This window comes from Rousettus aegyptiacus, unplaced genomic scaffold, assembly GCF_014176215.1.
Source record: "Rousettus aegyptiacus isolate mRouAeg1 unplaced genomic scaffold, mRouAeg1.p scaffold_m13_p_5, whole genome shotgun sequence".
Classification (NCBI taxonomy): Eukaryota; Metazoa; Chordata; class Mammalia; order Chiroptera; family Pteropodidae; genus Rousettus; species Rousettus aegyptiacus.
In genome coordinates this window covers 25,036,086-25,054,285 of record NW_023416308.1, presented here as the reverse complement: position 1 = coordinate 25,054,285, position 18,200 = coordinate 25,036,086, and the positions used below count along the sequence as shown (strand labels likewise).

The following is an 18,200-nucleotide window of genomic DNA, read 5'->3' as shown; positions in this document are numbered from 1 at the left end:
CAATTGATAGGGAACAGCATCTCTAAGTAAAAACAGTCAGGACAGCAAGGTCGTTAGTATAGTTACCATAAACTGAGAGTTTACACGTAAATTCAGTATAGCAGTTAATCCTTCCTCTTGATTTATCGGACTAAAAGTTTTGACTTGATTGTTTCAGATAAAGTTTTTACTGTTCCATCAGTTGTTTAAAATAATGTTATTTTTAGCTTGCTTTGTAGGAGTCATATCCTTCCTGTGGAGCTTTTGGGTCTCCTGATCTACTTATCTCTTTTATGCTGCTTTTGTGTACATTATCTCATGTGTTTGTTACCAGATTTCTATTGTAGATATGCCACAGGCCTTGCCTCTCAACTGCACTAATAAAACTGCAGATTCTTCACTTTCAACCACTTAAACTAAGCATTTTCTATAGCTACGCACAGTGCTGGATAAAATCATGTGCTGTCATCCACTCAACTTGCTTCCAACATCAGCTTACTTGGTACACATACAAATTTCAGGTAGCAAAGATGTAGCCACTTACATAACTAAGCTCGTTTTTAAAACTTAAATAATGTAATCAATGATCAGTTACCAGCTGATGAAATACTGAGGTCTTCAAACTACTGCACATCAACTGGCAGGTCTCTGCAATACTACTGACAAATAACCAGACTTCAGAGTACGGGAAGTAAATCTTATTTTTAAACCATGTCTTTCACAATTTTTTGTGTACAAGCTAGAAAACAATGCCTACTTCCAAGATGCCCACTATTTGAAAACTCTCTGTACCTTGAACTTGGTTTACATCTCCTGGCAGTGATTTTTAAATCCTTTTGTCTTGCACAGTGAATGTTTCTGTCAACAAAATAATCTCTTCCCTAATGAGAATGTTCAATACACTGCAATCTAGAAGAAACCCTCCCTTCATGAATACATGAGAGATGTACACACAGACTAAAACAAATAATCCTAAATTCTTTCCAAGCTGTTAATATGATCATAATTACATAATCCAAATTTCCTCAGGGAACATTTTTCAGAACTAATCTCTAAAAACACTACAACCAAATTTATCCATGACAAAGTCTTGGGTTCCATGAATATGGTTCTTGAGGTGGTGATTTGTAAATTCGACCATTAAACATTTGTGGGAAACCAGCTCAAGTTTAATTGACATTTTAAAATGGTATAAGTGTTTTGACATCTGTCCCTCCCCCCCCCCCCCCATATATTGTCTCCTTAAAATGACAGGAAAACAGCAACCAGTCACAAGTTTAATGAGTTTAATAAGTTTACCCCTTCAGTTCCTATTTGCAGCACCCAATATTCTTTTGAAACGCCAGACAGACCCACAGTGACTGACAGTAAATTTCAGATCTCCAGAGTTTTAAAAGTTCAGGTTCTCTAAGCATTCTGTGTTTCAGTGGCACTTGTCCAAAATTGGTACCTCCGTATAGTTGGGGAACTTTACATGTACCAGTGAAAAAAGCTTTTTCCCCTTCAAGGGGAAGAAAAATCACTCCTCAAAACCCAGCAGATCTGGTTGTGAGGTCTTTTCTCCTGTCCCGTCTCTTCAGGCTTTTTTTTTTTCTTTTTTTTTGCAGTGGAGCAAGAGACCAAAATCTAACCTGAGTTACAAGAAACAAGACAGTGATGGCTATTTTAAAGGGAGTGGCCAGGAATAACTGAGGTACTCCTTTACCTCCCACATCCAATATATGTGCTTCACAGAAAAACAACAAAAATAACAGGTCCACAAAATACAATAGCTAGAATTACAAAATCCATTCATCCAAGGGTAGTGGAAGGCAGGAAGGGGAGGTGGGAAGGGAAATGGCACTGGGAGAAAAAGTATTCTTATCAGTCCAGGCACAGGGGCTGGCAAATGCTAGAAAAAGAGCTGCAGAAAAACCTGTGGTCCTTTCAGACTCACAAGTGTTAAAAATCCACATACTGGTATCAGGAAGATTGTACCTTCCTTGCACCAGAGACAATAATCCCAATTCTTCAGAGAGAAGGGAATATCCATAGGGCCCTTGGCAGAGTGGGTCCTGCCTTCCCTGGTGGGGGAGGTGAACAAGAAAAGAGCTGCACAGCCTCCTCCCAATCCTACTCATCCCCTCTGGATGGCAGATGATTCAGTGGCCTGCAGCAGCCTTCGGTTTGGCAGGAGATGGATGTGGTGAAGGGAACTTCTCTGCAGAGGTTGAGCTACTTAGGGCAGACTGCAGGTAGACCGTCTTGTGGAAGAGTCTGTTGCTTAAGAAAACCACCAAGGAGAAGAGGCGCAACTGGAAAAGGCTAAAGGGCAAGAGACCCAACTTGGTTAGATCCCCAGATGATCAGAATTGTTTGACAACTTAAGTTTGACCACGTTAAATTTAAAATGATATGGGAAAATAAGACAACTGAAATTTGATAAAGGCAGTACAGATATTAGACGCATGGATTAAATAGGCAGCAACCAAGGAATGCACTGGGTCCTGTCGCTATCATGAATGCAACAGACACCACCATCTGAAGTATTGTAGCTTAACAGAAATAAAGTTATATATCAGATTAATTCTGACTCGAGAAGCACTTTTCTATAGCTGACTTTTCTATATCTGAAGACACATGCTGTATGTGTTTCATTTTCAAGACAGTTTCAAGAGAAAGTCAATTCTCTTGACACACACTGAGCATTGCTGAACAGCAAGAACATGCAAAAACCCAAACAGATCTGACATTCCTAATATTTGTGTATCCTCACTGACTTAACCAAAACTGATCAGAGATTGAGCTTTTCTTGGAAGTGATAAAACTTTTGGAATGTTAGTATTACTGCTACAGATTCATCTTAAAATACTTTGTTTTACTATCATCAATAAACTCATGTAGCCGGATTACATGGCCAATACTTTAAAAGACTGGCCATTCTTGCAAAAATGAGCTTAATTACAGGTGTTTACAAATGCCTTATTCAGTAAATTGTTAAATTTTAAAAATATACATATTAATTTTTGAAACATTTGTGCATGTGTATATATACAAATATATGGAAAATTTGGGAGTATATCCAAGTGTTTTTTTCTCATTAAATTGTGTATTAATGTTTTCCTGGAATGTAAAAAGTTATTTAAAAAATATGTCTTATTCACATAACTGAAGCACTGTAGTCCTAATCCCCTTTCCACAGAAAAACAGTACACTTTGGCTAAAACTGGCTAATACTTACTACGCTTTGCCAGGGGTCTTTGCTTCATTGGCGCTGATAATGAATAAAGGAAAGAGAATAGAGAAGAGACAGCCACTGTAAAAAAAATAATAATAATAAAAAAATAAAGAACAAATAATTAGTCACCTTCATAATAGCCATGACTTTGGAGAAGATATAAGTGCAAAATTCCTTTGCCTCCAGTGCTAATATCATGGCTTGATAAACCCTTAATAAATCGAACACATCTTTCAAAAAAATAAAATAGAATTTTTCTAAGACTGGCTATATTTAACACTGCTCCAGGAGGCAACATAGAAGAAAGAATATGGCATATAGGACCCTGCAGACTAGATGTTAATGCTAACTGACAAATGTCTATGACTATCTGTCAAGGAGAAAAATCCTACTAACTTTCTAATGGCCAAATAAGAATGCAGGATGCTTAGCACAGAACCAGGTATCCAGAAGATGCTCCCTACACTATTTGTACTAGTTCCCTTCCAGCCCCTCCAGCCAAATTACCTGATAATGTATGAGGACTGCATTGCTGTGAGGAAAGCCAAGGGCAAACCAAATCCGAAGTAGTAAGGCCAATTCCTCTCTATGTTTGACAATCGCTGGTGCATTTCGATTCCTAAACAAGGAGCCAGTACAATTAAAAATCATATTTCCTTTTAGTAAAATGACTAAACATGACAGAAAAATTGAGGTTGGGTTTTAGATACAGGTCTGCCCCTTAGAATACAGCTAATGAATATAGTTCAGAATTTCCCAAATCTGCTATAAAGCTGCTTTGCAAATTATATAATAACCACAATTTCAAAGCTGGCAGGCTAACTGAATTATGAATTACAACACCAGCATCTGTTATCAAGAGTAGTTCTAAACAAAGCAAGATACCAAATAAAAAGGCAGCCATTCTATAGAACAGCGGTCCCCAACCTTTTTGGCACCAGGGACCAGTGTTCCTATGAGAATCTAATGCATGATATTCTGAGGTGGAGCTGAGGCAGTGATGCTGGGAGTGGTTTCAAAAACAGATGAAACTCTCACCCAGTTCCTAACAGGCCATGGCCCGGGAGTTGGGGGCCCCTGCTATGGAAATTAGCTTCTTTCAACCACGTACACTCAGACAAACATGCCAAGGGCTTTTAAAATATCCAAAAAAATCTAAATGTACTGATGTCAAATTTCTCTGACATCAAATTTCTCTAATTCAGAATAACTCATGCTCATTTATGGCTCAGCTACATCACATTAAGCACCATAAAGGTAATGCGACATGCTGTACCTTCCAGCATCAAAGTTAAGGGTTAGACCCCCTAAGCCAAATATAAGTTCCCTCTTGCCAAAGATGGTTTGCCAAGGGCCTAAGCACTGAATAGTTTTAGGAAGTCTGCTTAGCAGCAGCATTTCCAAACTGGCCCTCCAAGTTTTGAGTTTCTTGAGATGGACTTACCTTTATTGAACCAACGATATTCAAAGCAGTATAGTGAGTAGAGAAGGGACATATGCAGGAGACTAACCAGCTGACCAACAAGATGGATGGGAAAGAGACTCACAAACATCCCCTGAAGAACAAACATGGAAAATCTTAATTCCAAAGCTTCTGAGACCTAACACTATTCACCTGCTACTCTGGGTCATCACTCTCTGCCTAGATAGCTACAGTTGCTTCTCAGGTTTCTGAATAGCAGGAGAGTGGAAAATGGCCAGGGTGGCAGGGAAGTACACGTAAATTCCTGTTTTTTATTTTGTGATTTTTAAATTTTCTAGTTTCTGTGGGGAAAAATGATTTATTTTTATTTATTTTAATTGAAGAAATTACTTTTTTTCTTCTTCCCCATCTACCTCCCCCCAAAAAAGTGATTTAAATAAAAATTACCACCTCCTATGCTCGCTTCAGCAGTACATATACTAAAATTGGAACGATACAGAAAATCATCACCTCCCATAAAGCATATCTGTCCCACTGTAAACATTACCTCCCATAAAGCTTATCTGCCCCAATAAAAACACAATACTCCATCTTTGTGAAGCTCCCTCTAGTGAACTTTTTTTTTCATAATCTGCCCACAAGCCCAGAAGGCCAGTCTCACCTGGATGAGGAAAAGCGCCTGCAGCAGAAGGTTGAAGAGCATATCAGCAATGATTTTGCTGACACTAGGGAATGGGTGAGGCTTCCTCCCTGATACCTCAAAGGCCAGATCAGCTATATCCTGTAATGGAGAAAGTAGCTCACCAAAACAGGAATTAAATGGCCTCAGTATTCATCCCCAAAGTTAAGGCCACTGATCTGCCCTTAGACCTGCCAGGTGAGAAAAGCCCCTGGACATCTGGGAATGAGATGCTCCAGAGACTTGAGACAATAATTTCCCTTTACAAGAGCACAAAGATCACCCACTGGCTGCTTGATCAAGAAAGTGCTCTCTATGGCTACTAACTTCAGCTGAAATCTGCCAGTCAACCCATCATGCTATGGGGCCCAGTCTCCATTCTGCCCTGGACCTACTTGAAACCAAATGGCATTCACAACTTTGCTAAGCACAAACAGGGGGAGCACCCAAAGAGCACTGAAAATTGACGTGAGTAAGAATTCCAACCACGACCAAACATCTCCATGTAGTGATGGATCACCTAAGAAAGACAGAAAGTGTTTTTAGTTTAACTGGAGAAATGAAGAGCCAAAAAACCAAACCCCTAGTTTATGACTATTCCCTCCTCGACCCCACACACATCTGTTTCTTGCCAGCACATCAATATACCTATTTCAAATAGTCTTATTCTTTACAGGCACACCAAATTCTGGCCACAACTCCAGTTCAGAGTAGCCATAGATATGTGCTTCTTACCTTGAGATAAGCCTGCTTACCTGGTGGTGACTGAGATGTCACAATGATTAATAATATGCAATATGCAGGAAAGCACCTGGGTTTAAATCCCAGCTCTGCCACTTACTACTAGTTTAGCCTTGGTACCTAACTTCCATTTTCCCAACCGTTAAATGATATCTATAACAATACCCACTCAAAGGATTGCTGAGAGGTTTGAGTTAAAAACATCCAAAGCTCCTATTACACAGGAAGTGTTCAATAAACTGAAGGACACGGGAAACGACCTCCCATCTCCATTCCAGGCAGACAGCACCATATATACTTACCAATAATTTGGGCAGTTACTGACTGAAGCACAGGAATAAATACTCGATAAAACAAGAGGAGACTGAACTAAAGGAAAGAAGCAATAAAGTAATCATTAAAAACCCTTCTTGTTTCAGTGTCATTATTTTCCAGATGGAGGTGCCTTTAGTAAATTAGAAGGCCTGAAGGGGCACCAAAATTGGAACTATTTCTATTCCCAGTATTTCAACTCAGAGGTACAGACCTGACGTTGCCTATAAAAAAACTTTTAGGGGCATAGAAGAACACTTTGAATAGTATTCAGGACAAAATACAGGCATATACTAAGTACACAGTAATATTTTATTAAAGCTAACATCTAAAAATATCTGCAAAATGTTTAAGGAAACTTGAATTATACTGAATTCCAAGTCAAAGGAAGTATTTAACTACCTGTTCCTCAAAGTACGCAGATTTCATTTAAGCCTTTGTTGGTTCTCAGTAAATTGTAGACAACCTTTTCTAATGCGGGTTTCAATACATATCAATTTTAGTAGACTGCTATGACCAGAGGAGGAGGAAACCTTGCCCTTGGCCACTTGTCCTTCCCCTATGATCCTTCACAGATGCTCTTAGCCGAAATGTCCAGATACTATCAAGAGGAATTGTTACCTATAACATTAAAACTTGTAAGTCATTTAAAAATAATAATAAAAGTATATATTCAGGGCTATCCCTTTATCTACATGTAAGTGTTCTGAGTGGGAATAAAATCATGCAATTGCACAGAATCCTGAGTTACGGTCTGTACGTTATGGGCAGTGAAAGCTACTGTGGTCTCAGTTTAAAGAAAACAGTTGAGAACTATCAACATTGTGACAATGTGAAGATACTTATAAGGTGTCTGGAATTTGAGAAAAGAGAACTTACCCAGAATACTCCACCATTCCAAGCACAGCACTGGAAAATTCTATTAACAATACGTGGCTCACTGGAAAAGACCACATGTATTTAGCTTATTAGGCATACAGGCCATTTCCATATTGTCATTCAGTAGCTCTCCATTTAATATCTTTTGTTGGTATTTCTTTTCCAGCACTTATTTTCCTCCCAGTGTTCTCCTAATGTCAATGAGAAAAAAACTAAAAATATTTCTAAAACAGCAGCTTTTCTTAAAACAAAAAATGTATTTTCTAAAATCCAAGATTGGAGAAGATTAAAAGAGGATGTCTGAGATTCTATCAATAGGTAAATCCACATTGGCTCTCTTAGAAGTATGAATCAATCCAAACAATTTTTTTGTGGGTCTCTACTCACCATTCAGATTTAAAGAAAAAAATACCATGACATTTGAGTAAGGATTATTGCTAGACCCTAGTTTAATTCAACATGGGAGGAAAAAAAATCACTTATAACATTTTTGGGGTAGAAAGTACAAAAAAAAAAAATGGGGTACTAAAACTCCAAGTCACGATGTAGGGTCTTAATTGTACACTAAGGATCAGTCACTTCCTAAAGTGCCTTCTGGAAGGGAGCTCAGACATTTCTGACACCAGCCTCCACTCCTTACCTCTCTTGCTTCCTCTCTATGCTCTGGGCTCTCCTCTGAGCCAGGACACTACTTGCCCTTCTTCGACGCTGCTCCTCTCTCTTTTGCTGAATCCGAGCATCTAGCTTTGAGATGGTACAAATTCCCCAGATGGAGTCTTTGATTCCCTACAGACAAGAGTATTATTTTTAAAGAGGGAAGATTATGGATCAGAGAATACTTTCCAAAGTTATATATGGTAAACTGAAATCGCAGTGGAAACCATTTTATTTATTTTGCTACATAGCTTAAGAGAACCTTGATTTTTTTTTTTTTAAATAATTACCAATTTGGAGAAGAGTTGCAAGAATGGAGAACTTCCTAATACCCTTTTCTCCATATTCACACGATTAATATTTTGCCGCATTATTTATATACATATATACGCACATTTTTTCTGAATCATTTGAGAGTAGGATGCTACATTACATCCCTTTACTTTTAATTCTTCACTTTGTATTTCCTAAAAACAATGATATTCTTTTATATAACCACAAGGCAGTTATCAAGAAATTTAATATTGAAATACTTTACAGTCCATATTCCAATTTCTCCATTTGTCCCAATAATGCCCTCGACTGCATTTTTACACCTCAACTATCAGAATTCAGTTCAAAATTACATGTTGTATTTAGTTTGTCATGTCTCTTTAGTCTCCTTTACTCAGGAACAGCTCCTTAAACTTTCTTTTTGAAGTATATAGGCCAGTTGTTTTGTGGTAGTCCCTCAATTTAGGTTTGCTTCCTCAAATGAGACCCAGATTACATATTTTTGACAGGAATATTACATAAATGATGATATACACTCTCAGGTATTAAATTAAGAGGCACACAATATCTGTCTATCTTGCTGGTGATGTTAATTTTACATACTCAGTCAAAATGTTATCCAGCTTCTCCATTGTATGGTTGCACATTTCCCCCCTTGCAACTAATAAGTAATCTGTGGGCAAACACTTCTGAGACCATCCAAATACCCTGCTCAAGTTCCCTCCCCTAAATTTACATCCATTGACAATTCTGGCCCAACCAATCTTGAATAACATGGTTGCAAAATAGTGGTTTTCCAACCCCTACACAATTATCAATATTATAAAGCCAAGTTACAACCTTCCTTTATACTCTTCCAATATCAAATGCCTACAGTATGACCAATATCCTGTACTAAACTAGTGATACAAAGATAAATTAAACATCAGTCTCTAGAAAGGACCGGGGCTGCACCAAGGTTTGAGCAAGATGCAAAGAAAAAATTACTATAAAAAATGTGAAAAGCTATAGAAAAGAACATGCCAATAAGACAAACAACATGGTAGTATAGCTGGAGAAGAATGTCTTTAAAGACTATATGATAGCAGGAGGACCCTTAAGTCTATACAAACAGTGACAGAGGCACTTGCCAACCATATTGGAAGAGCTCCAATAGCAGAAAGGTTATTGTTTGCTACAAACACTAGAACTGCCTATCACCCAGTTCAAAGAACTGCATTCATTCATCTACTCACCCACATACTAAGCATCTTTAATGAGCTAAACACTGGCTATACAGAAATGCTCAAGAAACATAACTTAGCAGTAAAAGTATACAAGTAAACGACAAAAAATTGTAGTGCCGCAACAGTTTTATGTCCAAAGTAGAATGGTAGCACTGGGCTATTCGACTTCATTAAGCAGCAGCACAAAAAGGCATTCCAGAAACAATAGTGAACTGGATTCAAAGATGGCATTTCACCTATTGTTCTCAACTAAAACAAATTTTAGAGATAATTGCCAGGATACAGAGAAATGAGCAAGTTTATGAACTATCCACCAATAAAAGCATAAGTTGGCACAGTGTGCACTTGATCTTTTACCTGAGTAATTTTTAGTCTTATTTTGCTTTTAACTTCTAAATCTCCTACAAATAGTTTAAATATTTGAGACAGTTAAGTTCAAATGGCTGAGGGCCTAATATGTGCTAGAATGATGACAGGAATCTCTACCTCTGAGACACTTACAGTCTAGTGGGGCAGACAAACCTGTAAAGTGTACATTGTAGAACTGATCTGGGGTTGAAATTTTATCACATAGGAATGGCAAGAAATTAAAGGTATTAAAAGTAGATCACATTGCATGAAGTCTCTTTGGCCTTTCTAAGAATCTCTTTCAATTCCCCTTTAACTCTAAGGTAATAAACTTTTAAACATTCCCATTGAGGAACACCTCCCCTCCCCAACCCCCAATCAGAACTGGCTTTTCTCCTCCTCTGGGAATATAGCTACCGGGGCTACAACTAGGTCATCAGACCTTAGACAGTCACTACAACAGAATTTTATACTATTGGACATTTGGGTAACTAGGTCCTAAACAGATCTTTTGGGACATTTTCCTACAGCATCATCATCTGCACCTTGTAGAATGGAGGCGAGCGGAAGTTTCTCTAAATAAATTTAAATGAAGTAGTTCTGGTTAACACTAATGTACCAATGTTCACTGCTTAGTTTTTGATCAATGTATCATGGTTACAGAAGATGTTAATAATAGCAGAACCCGGTAAAGGATACAAGGGAACTGTGTACTACCTTGTAACTTTTCTGTAGGTCTAAAATTATTCAAAAATTAAGTTAAAAAAAAAAGGTCTCTGGAGCCAAGCTGACTAGAGTTCTAATACCAGAGATACTCACTAGACAGACAGGTCTACCAAGCTTCTGCAAGATGTGGGGTAATACATATCTCTTGAGCAGTGTGGATTAGAATAAAAACCTGTATGTGACTTTACTTTTTAAAAAAACAAAGAAACACATGTATGTGAAGGACTCAACAAACAGGATACAAACTCCAAAACACTTAAAGGATTTCACAGTCAGTTCCTGCACGAAAAGGGTCAAGAGATGGCTTGATGTACTCACCCTGCCAAGGTCCTGGAGAAAGGTTTTGACACTGTCGGCCATCTCTTCACCACCCAAACTACCAACTACAGAGGAGGGGGAAGAGTCTCAAAATCTTTCATCATGAAGGACCTGAAAACAGATAGAGCATAATGGGAATAAAATATTTATCTTCAAGATAAGTAATTTCATGTGAATTTCTACATGATGCTATTTTCCACAGACATTTCTAATAGGAGTGAGTAGATTTTAGCCCTTACATACTAGAACTTGGGATTCTAAAGTTCTCAAACCTGATTAAACCAATCTACGGTATTCTCAATTTGAGACAAATCAAAATGACAGAATTTCATAGGCTGCTTGTTTAAACCTCAAATTTCAAAATATAAGTATACTTTTCCTGACCTACGACCACCTTACTAAACTATACCTTATTGACCCAACTGGACTACTGTCACCCAGAACTGAAAGAACAGGAATATAGCAGGAGGAAGGCAACCTACACAACTTAGGTCAAATCCTACACAGATGTACTCACCTCAGGTAGACCAGTTTCTAGGGCAAGAAACTTCTGTTAATACTCCCACTTAAAAACAAACAAAAAGCCAGCTCAGAGTGACAGATAACTCAGTACCAAGTGCTCAATGAATGATACACAAGACTCTAGCTTGTAAAGACTACCATGAATTCACTCTTAATCGGCTACTCTCCTCTTCTATAAATTAAGAATATTAAAATCTTCGTAGGTTTTTTTTTAGTATAAAGTGCAATAAACATGAAAATAAAAACTTAACTTCTTCATTAACATAATCCCACTACAGAATGAGCTAACTTGGGAGTTTAAGGAAGCCAATCATTTAGTCTGGAATTCTCACAGGGCACTGACAGATTCTGAAATATGTCCGTCCTAGTCCAGTAGAACAGCTGTGTTATCTGAACCATGGCCATTAACACCTGGCTCTGCATGTACCAAGTGGCATGTACCAAGTGGTAACTACTGAGCAACGGTGGCCTTTGAAGGACAAGTCATTTCAATTTCATATGGAGATCCTAGCAGCCTTCCTACAGGAATATGTGGTGAATTGCCAGCCGGACAAAAAGCTGAGACTTGGAGAAAAGTAACTTGCCACCATTTGAGACCATATAGACTGGATAATGCAGGGAGAACCCTCCAACTGAGCTAGAAGGAAATAAGATTCATCTGGTTCACATCATTTTGCAGATGGAGGAACTGAGTCTCCGAAATTAAATGGCTTACCCAAGATTACAGCAAGTGAAAGTCTACCAGGAACTCGAAAACCCTGGTGTTCTAACCCTCAGTTGCACTTTTTACTCCAGCTTCGCAAAGAGGATTGTTGTTTACCCCGAGCATCCCACGGACAAAATGTCCCTTAACTCTGGAAATACACCTGGCTACTAAATGCCTCACAGTCATTAGAACTTCTCAGGCATCTACTGAGGCACAACCCTGTACTTTCATTTCTAAGCCACTAAACTCAAGTCTGGAAAACAGAAAGCGGCCAGATCCACTCGAGGGAGAGGAAAGGTGAGCATTCTCACTCTCACCAGCTCGCGGATTGGCTCCAGGTGCCTTGGACGCGTCTCTCTATAGGTCCTGGCAATTTTGACTGAAAACCATGGACTCCCTCCGCAACCACAGCTGGGCACAAGGCGCGGAGCTGCTCACTTCTCACCTCGGTCCCACGGAGGCTAAGGACAGCCGCAACGCACCTGGGCATTCTCCCCAGGCTGAGACGACCTGGGCTAGCTCCTGCCCGCACATTCCGGCCGGGGGTCCCTCCTAGAGCCGCTCCCGCAACCACAAAACCCCGTGCTCGGGCCCTACTGGCCCTCATCGCCCTACCATACACCCCTTACTCCCAGGGCCCTGCAGCGCGCCAGGCGCCTGGCTCCACCGAGCCCGAACCTACCTGGCAGCTCTGCCGCCTGGCTCCGGCCCAGCCCGGAGCCCCCCGGGGGCCGCTCGACTCCTCCGCGCCGGACCGAGGACTGCCGCCCGGGCGCTCCCAGGGCCGAGGCCGCTGCGCCCGCACTAGGTATACACCGGCCGCGCGGGGCGGTGGGAAGTCGGCGGGCGCCGAGCCCAGCCGCCCAGGGCGGAGGGGGCGGGGCCGCTGCGACGGAGGGGGCGGGGTCAAGATGCGCCCACACTGGGCATGCCCGGAGCGCACGGGGCGGTGGGAAATCGATCGGCGACAGAGCCTCCCGGATTAAGGAGGCGGGGCTGCAGCGGCGGAGGAGGTGGCTCGTACTGCGCGGGCACTGGAAATTCCTGGGATGCTCAAGGCCGCTGGAGAGTCGGTTGAATCCTTAATGGAGCCTCCCAGGGCGGAGGAAGGGGACGACGTGGGCTGACACAGCTTAGGCAATGGAGTGGGTCTACCTGGGCATCCCTTGTCTGGTGAGGCGTCTGGGGAAGCCTGGGTTTACCCGACTGCTTCTCTTATCTGGTCCTTCCCTAACAGTCGTCCTTTTCTTTGCCCTCTTCCATTTGCTTTTGCAGAGTTGCTTGTCCTTATGAAATCCTATGAAACCTGACAACAGGAGAGCAATAATGTACAGAGGTCACCTTGATTCATTTGGTTAAAGAGTTTCTGTAACCAAAGGTTTAAGTCAGGCTTCATTCAAAAGGTTTAAGAATAGTAATGTAGGAAAGAGGCAAAAGAATTAAACTACCGTTCAAGACTACAATATGCTGATCAGCTCTGCAGCCAGACCAGGACACCTGCAGAACAAAGATTTCTACTGGAATTACTAACAACTTATTTCCCACACCTGTGGAAGGTGGAACAGGAAAGTCTTTGGCTGCCCTACACAAAATAAAATCGTTCAATTCCTATGGCTAAAACCATAGGGAACCTATGATTTAAGAGCTGGGAACTACCACTGCCCTTTTATACCACCTTTTCTGGCTACACACTCTTCCCTTTCCCCTTACTCACTGTATGCCCAGTACCAAAGGAAATGAGTTAACAAAGTCTTTAATTCACAGGAACTAAAGAATGACAAACTGGAAGCCCTGACACTCCTGTCTTGGGTTTTTGTCTTTGCCTTCTCTAGTCTTTGTTTTTTTTCCCCTTTTTTAATAAACTCTGCTTTTGACCCTAACTTTGGCATTTGTGTTGAATTCTTTCTACACTCTCTGCCAAAGAACCTTTCTCTCTCAGTGCAGGACTTGGTTTTCCCCCACTCAGAGAAATTTGTCCTGTCTTGCATCAATAGGGCAAGCTGTCCTGCCATTCAGCTGCATTAGAAGTGTACTCTAACCACAAAGTGATGGTTGATTTAAAAAAATAAAAGTAAATAGAAATAAAACTTTTCATCTCCATTACCACTAGGGTTGGCAATTTCTTGGCATCAAACCGTCAGGCCTCACTTCTAACCATTTTTTCCATTCCCAACTTCATATACCTCATTCCCCATTTGTTTTTTTTCCAATTCCTATTTTCCTTCCCCTCCAGCTGTACTTAAAGCTGCTAGTGCTAGGACCACATACAGAATCAGATTTTTACAACTAGAAGATACTTAATGCAACCTTCCATTCGGGGGGAACCCAAAGGCCATATATCAAATGGCTTGCTCGAGGTCAGTGGCAGAACAAATACCGAGGCCTCCAGACTCTTCCAGTTCAGTGGGCTGAGTAGTTGTTCACCTGTCTCCCTGGCCCAACTTCCAGCCTCATTCCAAAACAAACAAACCCCTTACCCCGAGCATCCTGAACCTTACCTTCTCTTTAAGGAAGAGGATGCACGAAGTTAAACTAGCAAGATAGAAGGGAACGAAGCATTTGGAATAGTAGAAACCCTGAAGTAAAGGGCCAACCGTATATATAAGGGTGCGAGGAACCTTTTTTCTTTGTTTCAGCTGCGAGTTGTAATATCATTTTCACTGAGAACAGATTTAGGAATAACCACTCAAGTTTCATTTTCTCATAAATATATTTACTCCATCACTAAGGTCATTACAAAGAGGGGACATCCCTAAATTTTCCTTTTGTCTCATATGAGTAAATCTCTTTAATATAAGGAACTATATAGAAAATATTTTTATTTCTTTTGGAATTTTATATTAGTCCATTGCTTCTCAGCCTTTTGGTTAAGATCATGTGTAAAATAAGAAATTCATCTGCTGAAGTTTAGATATATTTTTATAAAGACATTTAAGTGGTTTAATGATAAGCTGATTATTGTAATTTGTAATTACAATAGTAGCAATTGTTCCAAACTATTCTTTCTTAAAAGTGCGAATTTAGAACAAATTTAGTAGATATGAGCCTATTCCAACTTGCTTGATGGAAGGAACTCTTACAAATTCCAACATGTATAACACAATCTAGAATTAACAAACGATAATAATTTTACCTTGCATTTTTAAAGAGTTCTTGAATACTTGTGGAAGATTCGAGGCCACCTGGGAGAAAAGTAAGTAAGGGTATTATTTTCTTAATTTTACAAATAAAGAAGCTGAGGCAGAGAACTGAGCTCAGAAGACTTGATCTCCAGTCTAACTATGAGCCTTAGTTTCTATATCTATAATACAAAGCTAATAAAATAAATGGTATCTATATGAAGGTCCCTTCTAACTCTATGGTTCCATGACAATACCAGATCAAGAGGACAGATATGCCCTAGTTTCTATCCTTGAAACCTTTCCAGAGAGAGATTCTATGATTTATTAAGCATTTACTGTGTACCGGGGCTTTCATATTTATTATGTCACACCATTTAAGTGTTGTAACTGATAAAAAATTTCTACCAGGTTTCTCGGATTCTCAGTGCTATGCCCCTTTCTTTACCGTACCTGCCTTCCCTTATGGATCACTATGAGGCTGTCCCTTTAAATTTATGCTATGTATCATCACACTAAAGTAATGCTCCTCAAATCTTAATGGGAAAACAAATCATCTGGAGACCTTGCTAAACACATATTCTGATTCATTCAACCTGGGGGATGCCCTTAACCTGCTTCTTCTCTTCAGTGTGAAAACAGACAAGGTAAAGTGATGTGATAAAAACAAAGTCCTGAGAGACAATGAGGAGTCAGCAAAAAGAAGAACAGAAGGGGAGGGGATTCTACACAAACAGCACAAGCATAGCTACCTCTCATGTCTAGAGCTCTGTAAGTTTTTCATTATGACTGGAACTTAGAATAGAAGAAATGGCAGGAGAGAAACTTCCTGTTTATTTGGTGTCCTCGATTTGCCACTCTTTCCAAATAATAGGGTTTAGTGATAAGCAAGACAGACAAGATGTCTGCTTGAACCTATTTACATTCAAGTAAATAGGTAGGATAGGATAGGATAGGATAGGATAGGATAGGATAGGATAGGATAGGATAAAATAAAATGACAGTAATAAGCTATGAAAAAGATAAAACATAGGAATGCCAAAGAGGACAGATGGCAGGTAGCTGCCATTGGTTATTTGAATGGTAGTAAGGGAAGGCATGTTTGAGGGGCTTTGTGTTGAGATCTAAATGCAGAGGAACCAGCCACGTAAAGATCAGGAAATCTCCATATGTAAGGGTGCCTCCCTCACTGTACCAAGCCTGTTTTCACTATCAATGGAGAAGGCTTGCACTTAAGTCTGTGTAACAATCTTAACCCTGTTTACTGTGCTGTTGCTGGTAACCTCCTATAACTGACTCCCCACCCCCAACAACTTTTGTTTTTAGTTAAAGGTGGTATTTAAGTTGATGGCTTCTGGCATTTGGTGAGTTATTCAGTCAGTGTACCTAGGTCTCTGGGTATGTAGGAGGTGTGTATGTTATTAAACTTTAATTTGTTTTTATCTCCTGTGAATCTGTCTTGTGTTAATTCGATTAGTCAAACCAAAAGAACCTTAAAAGGTAGAGGATAATTTTTCCTCCCCAACACCACTAGCATCTCTCACCTAAATTACTGCAAAAGTCTTCCTACTTCAATCAGCCGCCTCTAATCCACAAAGTAGACAGATAGAGCTTTAGAAAATGGAAATCTGATTATTCTCTTTGCTTAAAACCCTTCAGTGGCCATTATTCCCATTAGAATAAAGTTTAAACTCTTTATCTATTATGGTTTGTAAGGGCTCTGGGAATCTGTGCTTGCATACCTCTTTTACCACATGCTTCTGTACTCTGTTTTAGTCATTTCTAAAACGCACCATCACTCTTTCTTCCGGGTCTTCATATGGCATTCCCTCTGCCTTCCTCTGTCCGCTCTGTACACACCCCTTTCTCCTGGCTGAGTCTTCCTCATCCATCACATTCTCTGTGAAACACTCCCCAGCCACTTCCCTGTTCTTCCTTTGAGCTCCTGGGGCACCCTGAACTACTTTTAGCAAAGTACTCATCCTGCTAAATTGTACGTATTTATGTAATTATTTGTATTAGACTAGGAGCAGACCATTACTGCTTTGTTCTTTTTTATATTCCCAGTCCCTAGCACAGTGTCTAGTTTTTGGGTAGGTACTCAAAATTTTTTGAAAGATTATGTGAATGAATTAATGAAGTTGATATTCGAAGTTAGATTGTAGCTTTTTATTTCATCACATAAAGTTTGGATACTATCTGGTGACAGCAAGGAGCCACCGATGAACTTTAAGAAAAATGATATGATTATATTTGCATTTATGAAACACCACTCTAAGTAGCTACAAGGCACGTGGATTTGAGGCAAACAAAATTGGTGTAGGGAATGTAAGTAGTAGGTTGATTGTTTCCATTATTCAAGGGAGGAATGATGAAAGCCTGAATTCGCAGAAAACAGTTTAGAGAAATAACAAGAAGGAAAATACTTAAGGACTTGGTGATTGGGTGGGAGGTAGAGAAGAAAATGGCTCAGGAATGGCTCCTACATTTCTAGGTTGGCTGACTTGATGGATAAAACTGTCATTACTTGAAATTAGGAATACAGAAGAAGTAAGAAATACAGAGGAAGATAAATTCTGTTTTAGACATATTAAGGTGCATATCATACCTACAAGTGGAGATATTGTAGTAGGCACTTGGATCTGGAATCAGGAAAGAGATCTGGATAGCAACACAGACTTGGGCATCATCAGCATACCAGGTCAGTTGAAATGATGGAGGAGGTAGAAGAGATCACCCAAGGAAAATGCATAGAAATAAAGCAACATAAACTGAAACCATGAGTATAACAGTTTTCGGTGAGTTATGTGAGTCTTTCTAGCAAATTATTGAAACCAAGGGAGGTCTTGGAGACTCCTGAACTTGCAATTAATGTCAGAAGTCAGAGTGGTCTTACAGGTTGTGCTCCCTCTAATTTCACAGCTCACCAAAGGCATGCACGAAAATATTCACAGCAGCACTATTCTTAACCCATTTCCTGTATTAAAAAAAAAAAAAAAGTGCACCTCACTGCCAGCATTAATTTAATTTTATAGAAACATGCTCTTTATGCTGAAGCAAATCTGATTGATTTTCAAT

At 39.8% G+C, this 18,200-nt stretch overlaps 1 protein-coding gene and 2 long non-coding RNA genes across 3 annotated transcripts; 1 reads left to right on the top strand and 2 right to left on the bottom strand.

Moving 5' to 3' along the window:
- Positions 1-1,248: 1,248 nt before the first annotated feature.
- Positions 1,249-12,879, bottom strand: EI24 (EI24 autophagy associated transmembrane protein). The gene is made up of 11 exons (XM_016122656.2): positions 12,686-12,879; positions 10,776-10,886; positions 7,871-8,016; positions 7,231-7,291; positions 6,342-6,408; positions 5,694-5,818; positions 5,281-5,400; positions 4,641-4,752; positions 3,704-3,815; positions 3,200-3,274; positions 1,249-2,283 (listed from the first exon to the last, which is right to left on the bottom strand). Exons 2-11 carry the CDS (start codon positions 10,815-10,817, stop codon positions 2,121-2,123), a joined length of 1,023 nt encoding a protein of 340 aa, XP_015978142.1. The 5' UTR covers positions 10,818-10,886; positions 12,686-12,879; the 3' UTR covers positions 1,249-2,120.
- Positions 12,880-12,983: 104 nt separating this feature from the next.
- Positions 12,984-13,879, top strand: LOC118603001. The gene is made up of 2 exons (XR_004951079.1): positions 12,984-13,176; positions 13,279-13,879. It is a non-coding gene; the product is annotated as an uncharacterized LOC118603001 (long non-coding RNA).
- On the bottom strand, positions 13,170-18,132 carry LOC118603002. Its single transcript, XR_004951080.1, has 3 exons — positions 17,731-18,132; positions 15,137-15,185; positions 13,170-13,309 (listed from the first exon to the last, which is right to left on the bottom strand). It is a non-coding gene; the product is annotated as an uncharacterized LOC118603002 (long non-coding RNA).
- Positions 18,133-18,200: the final 68 nt, after the last annotated feature.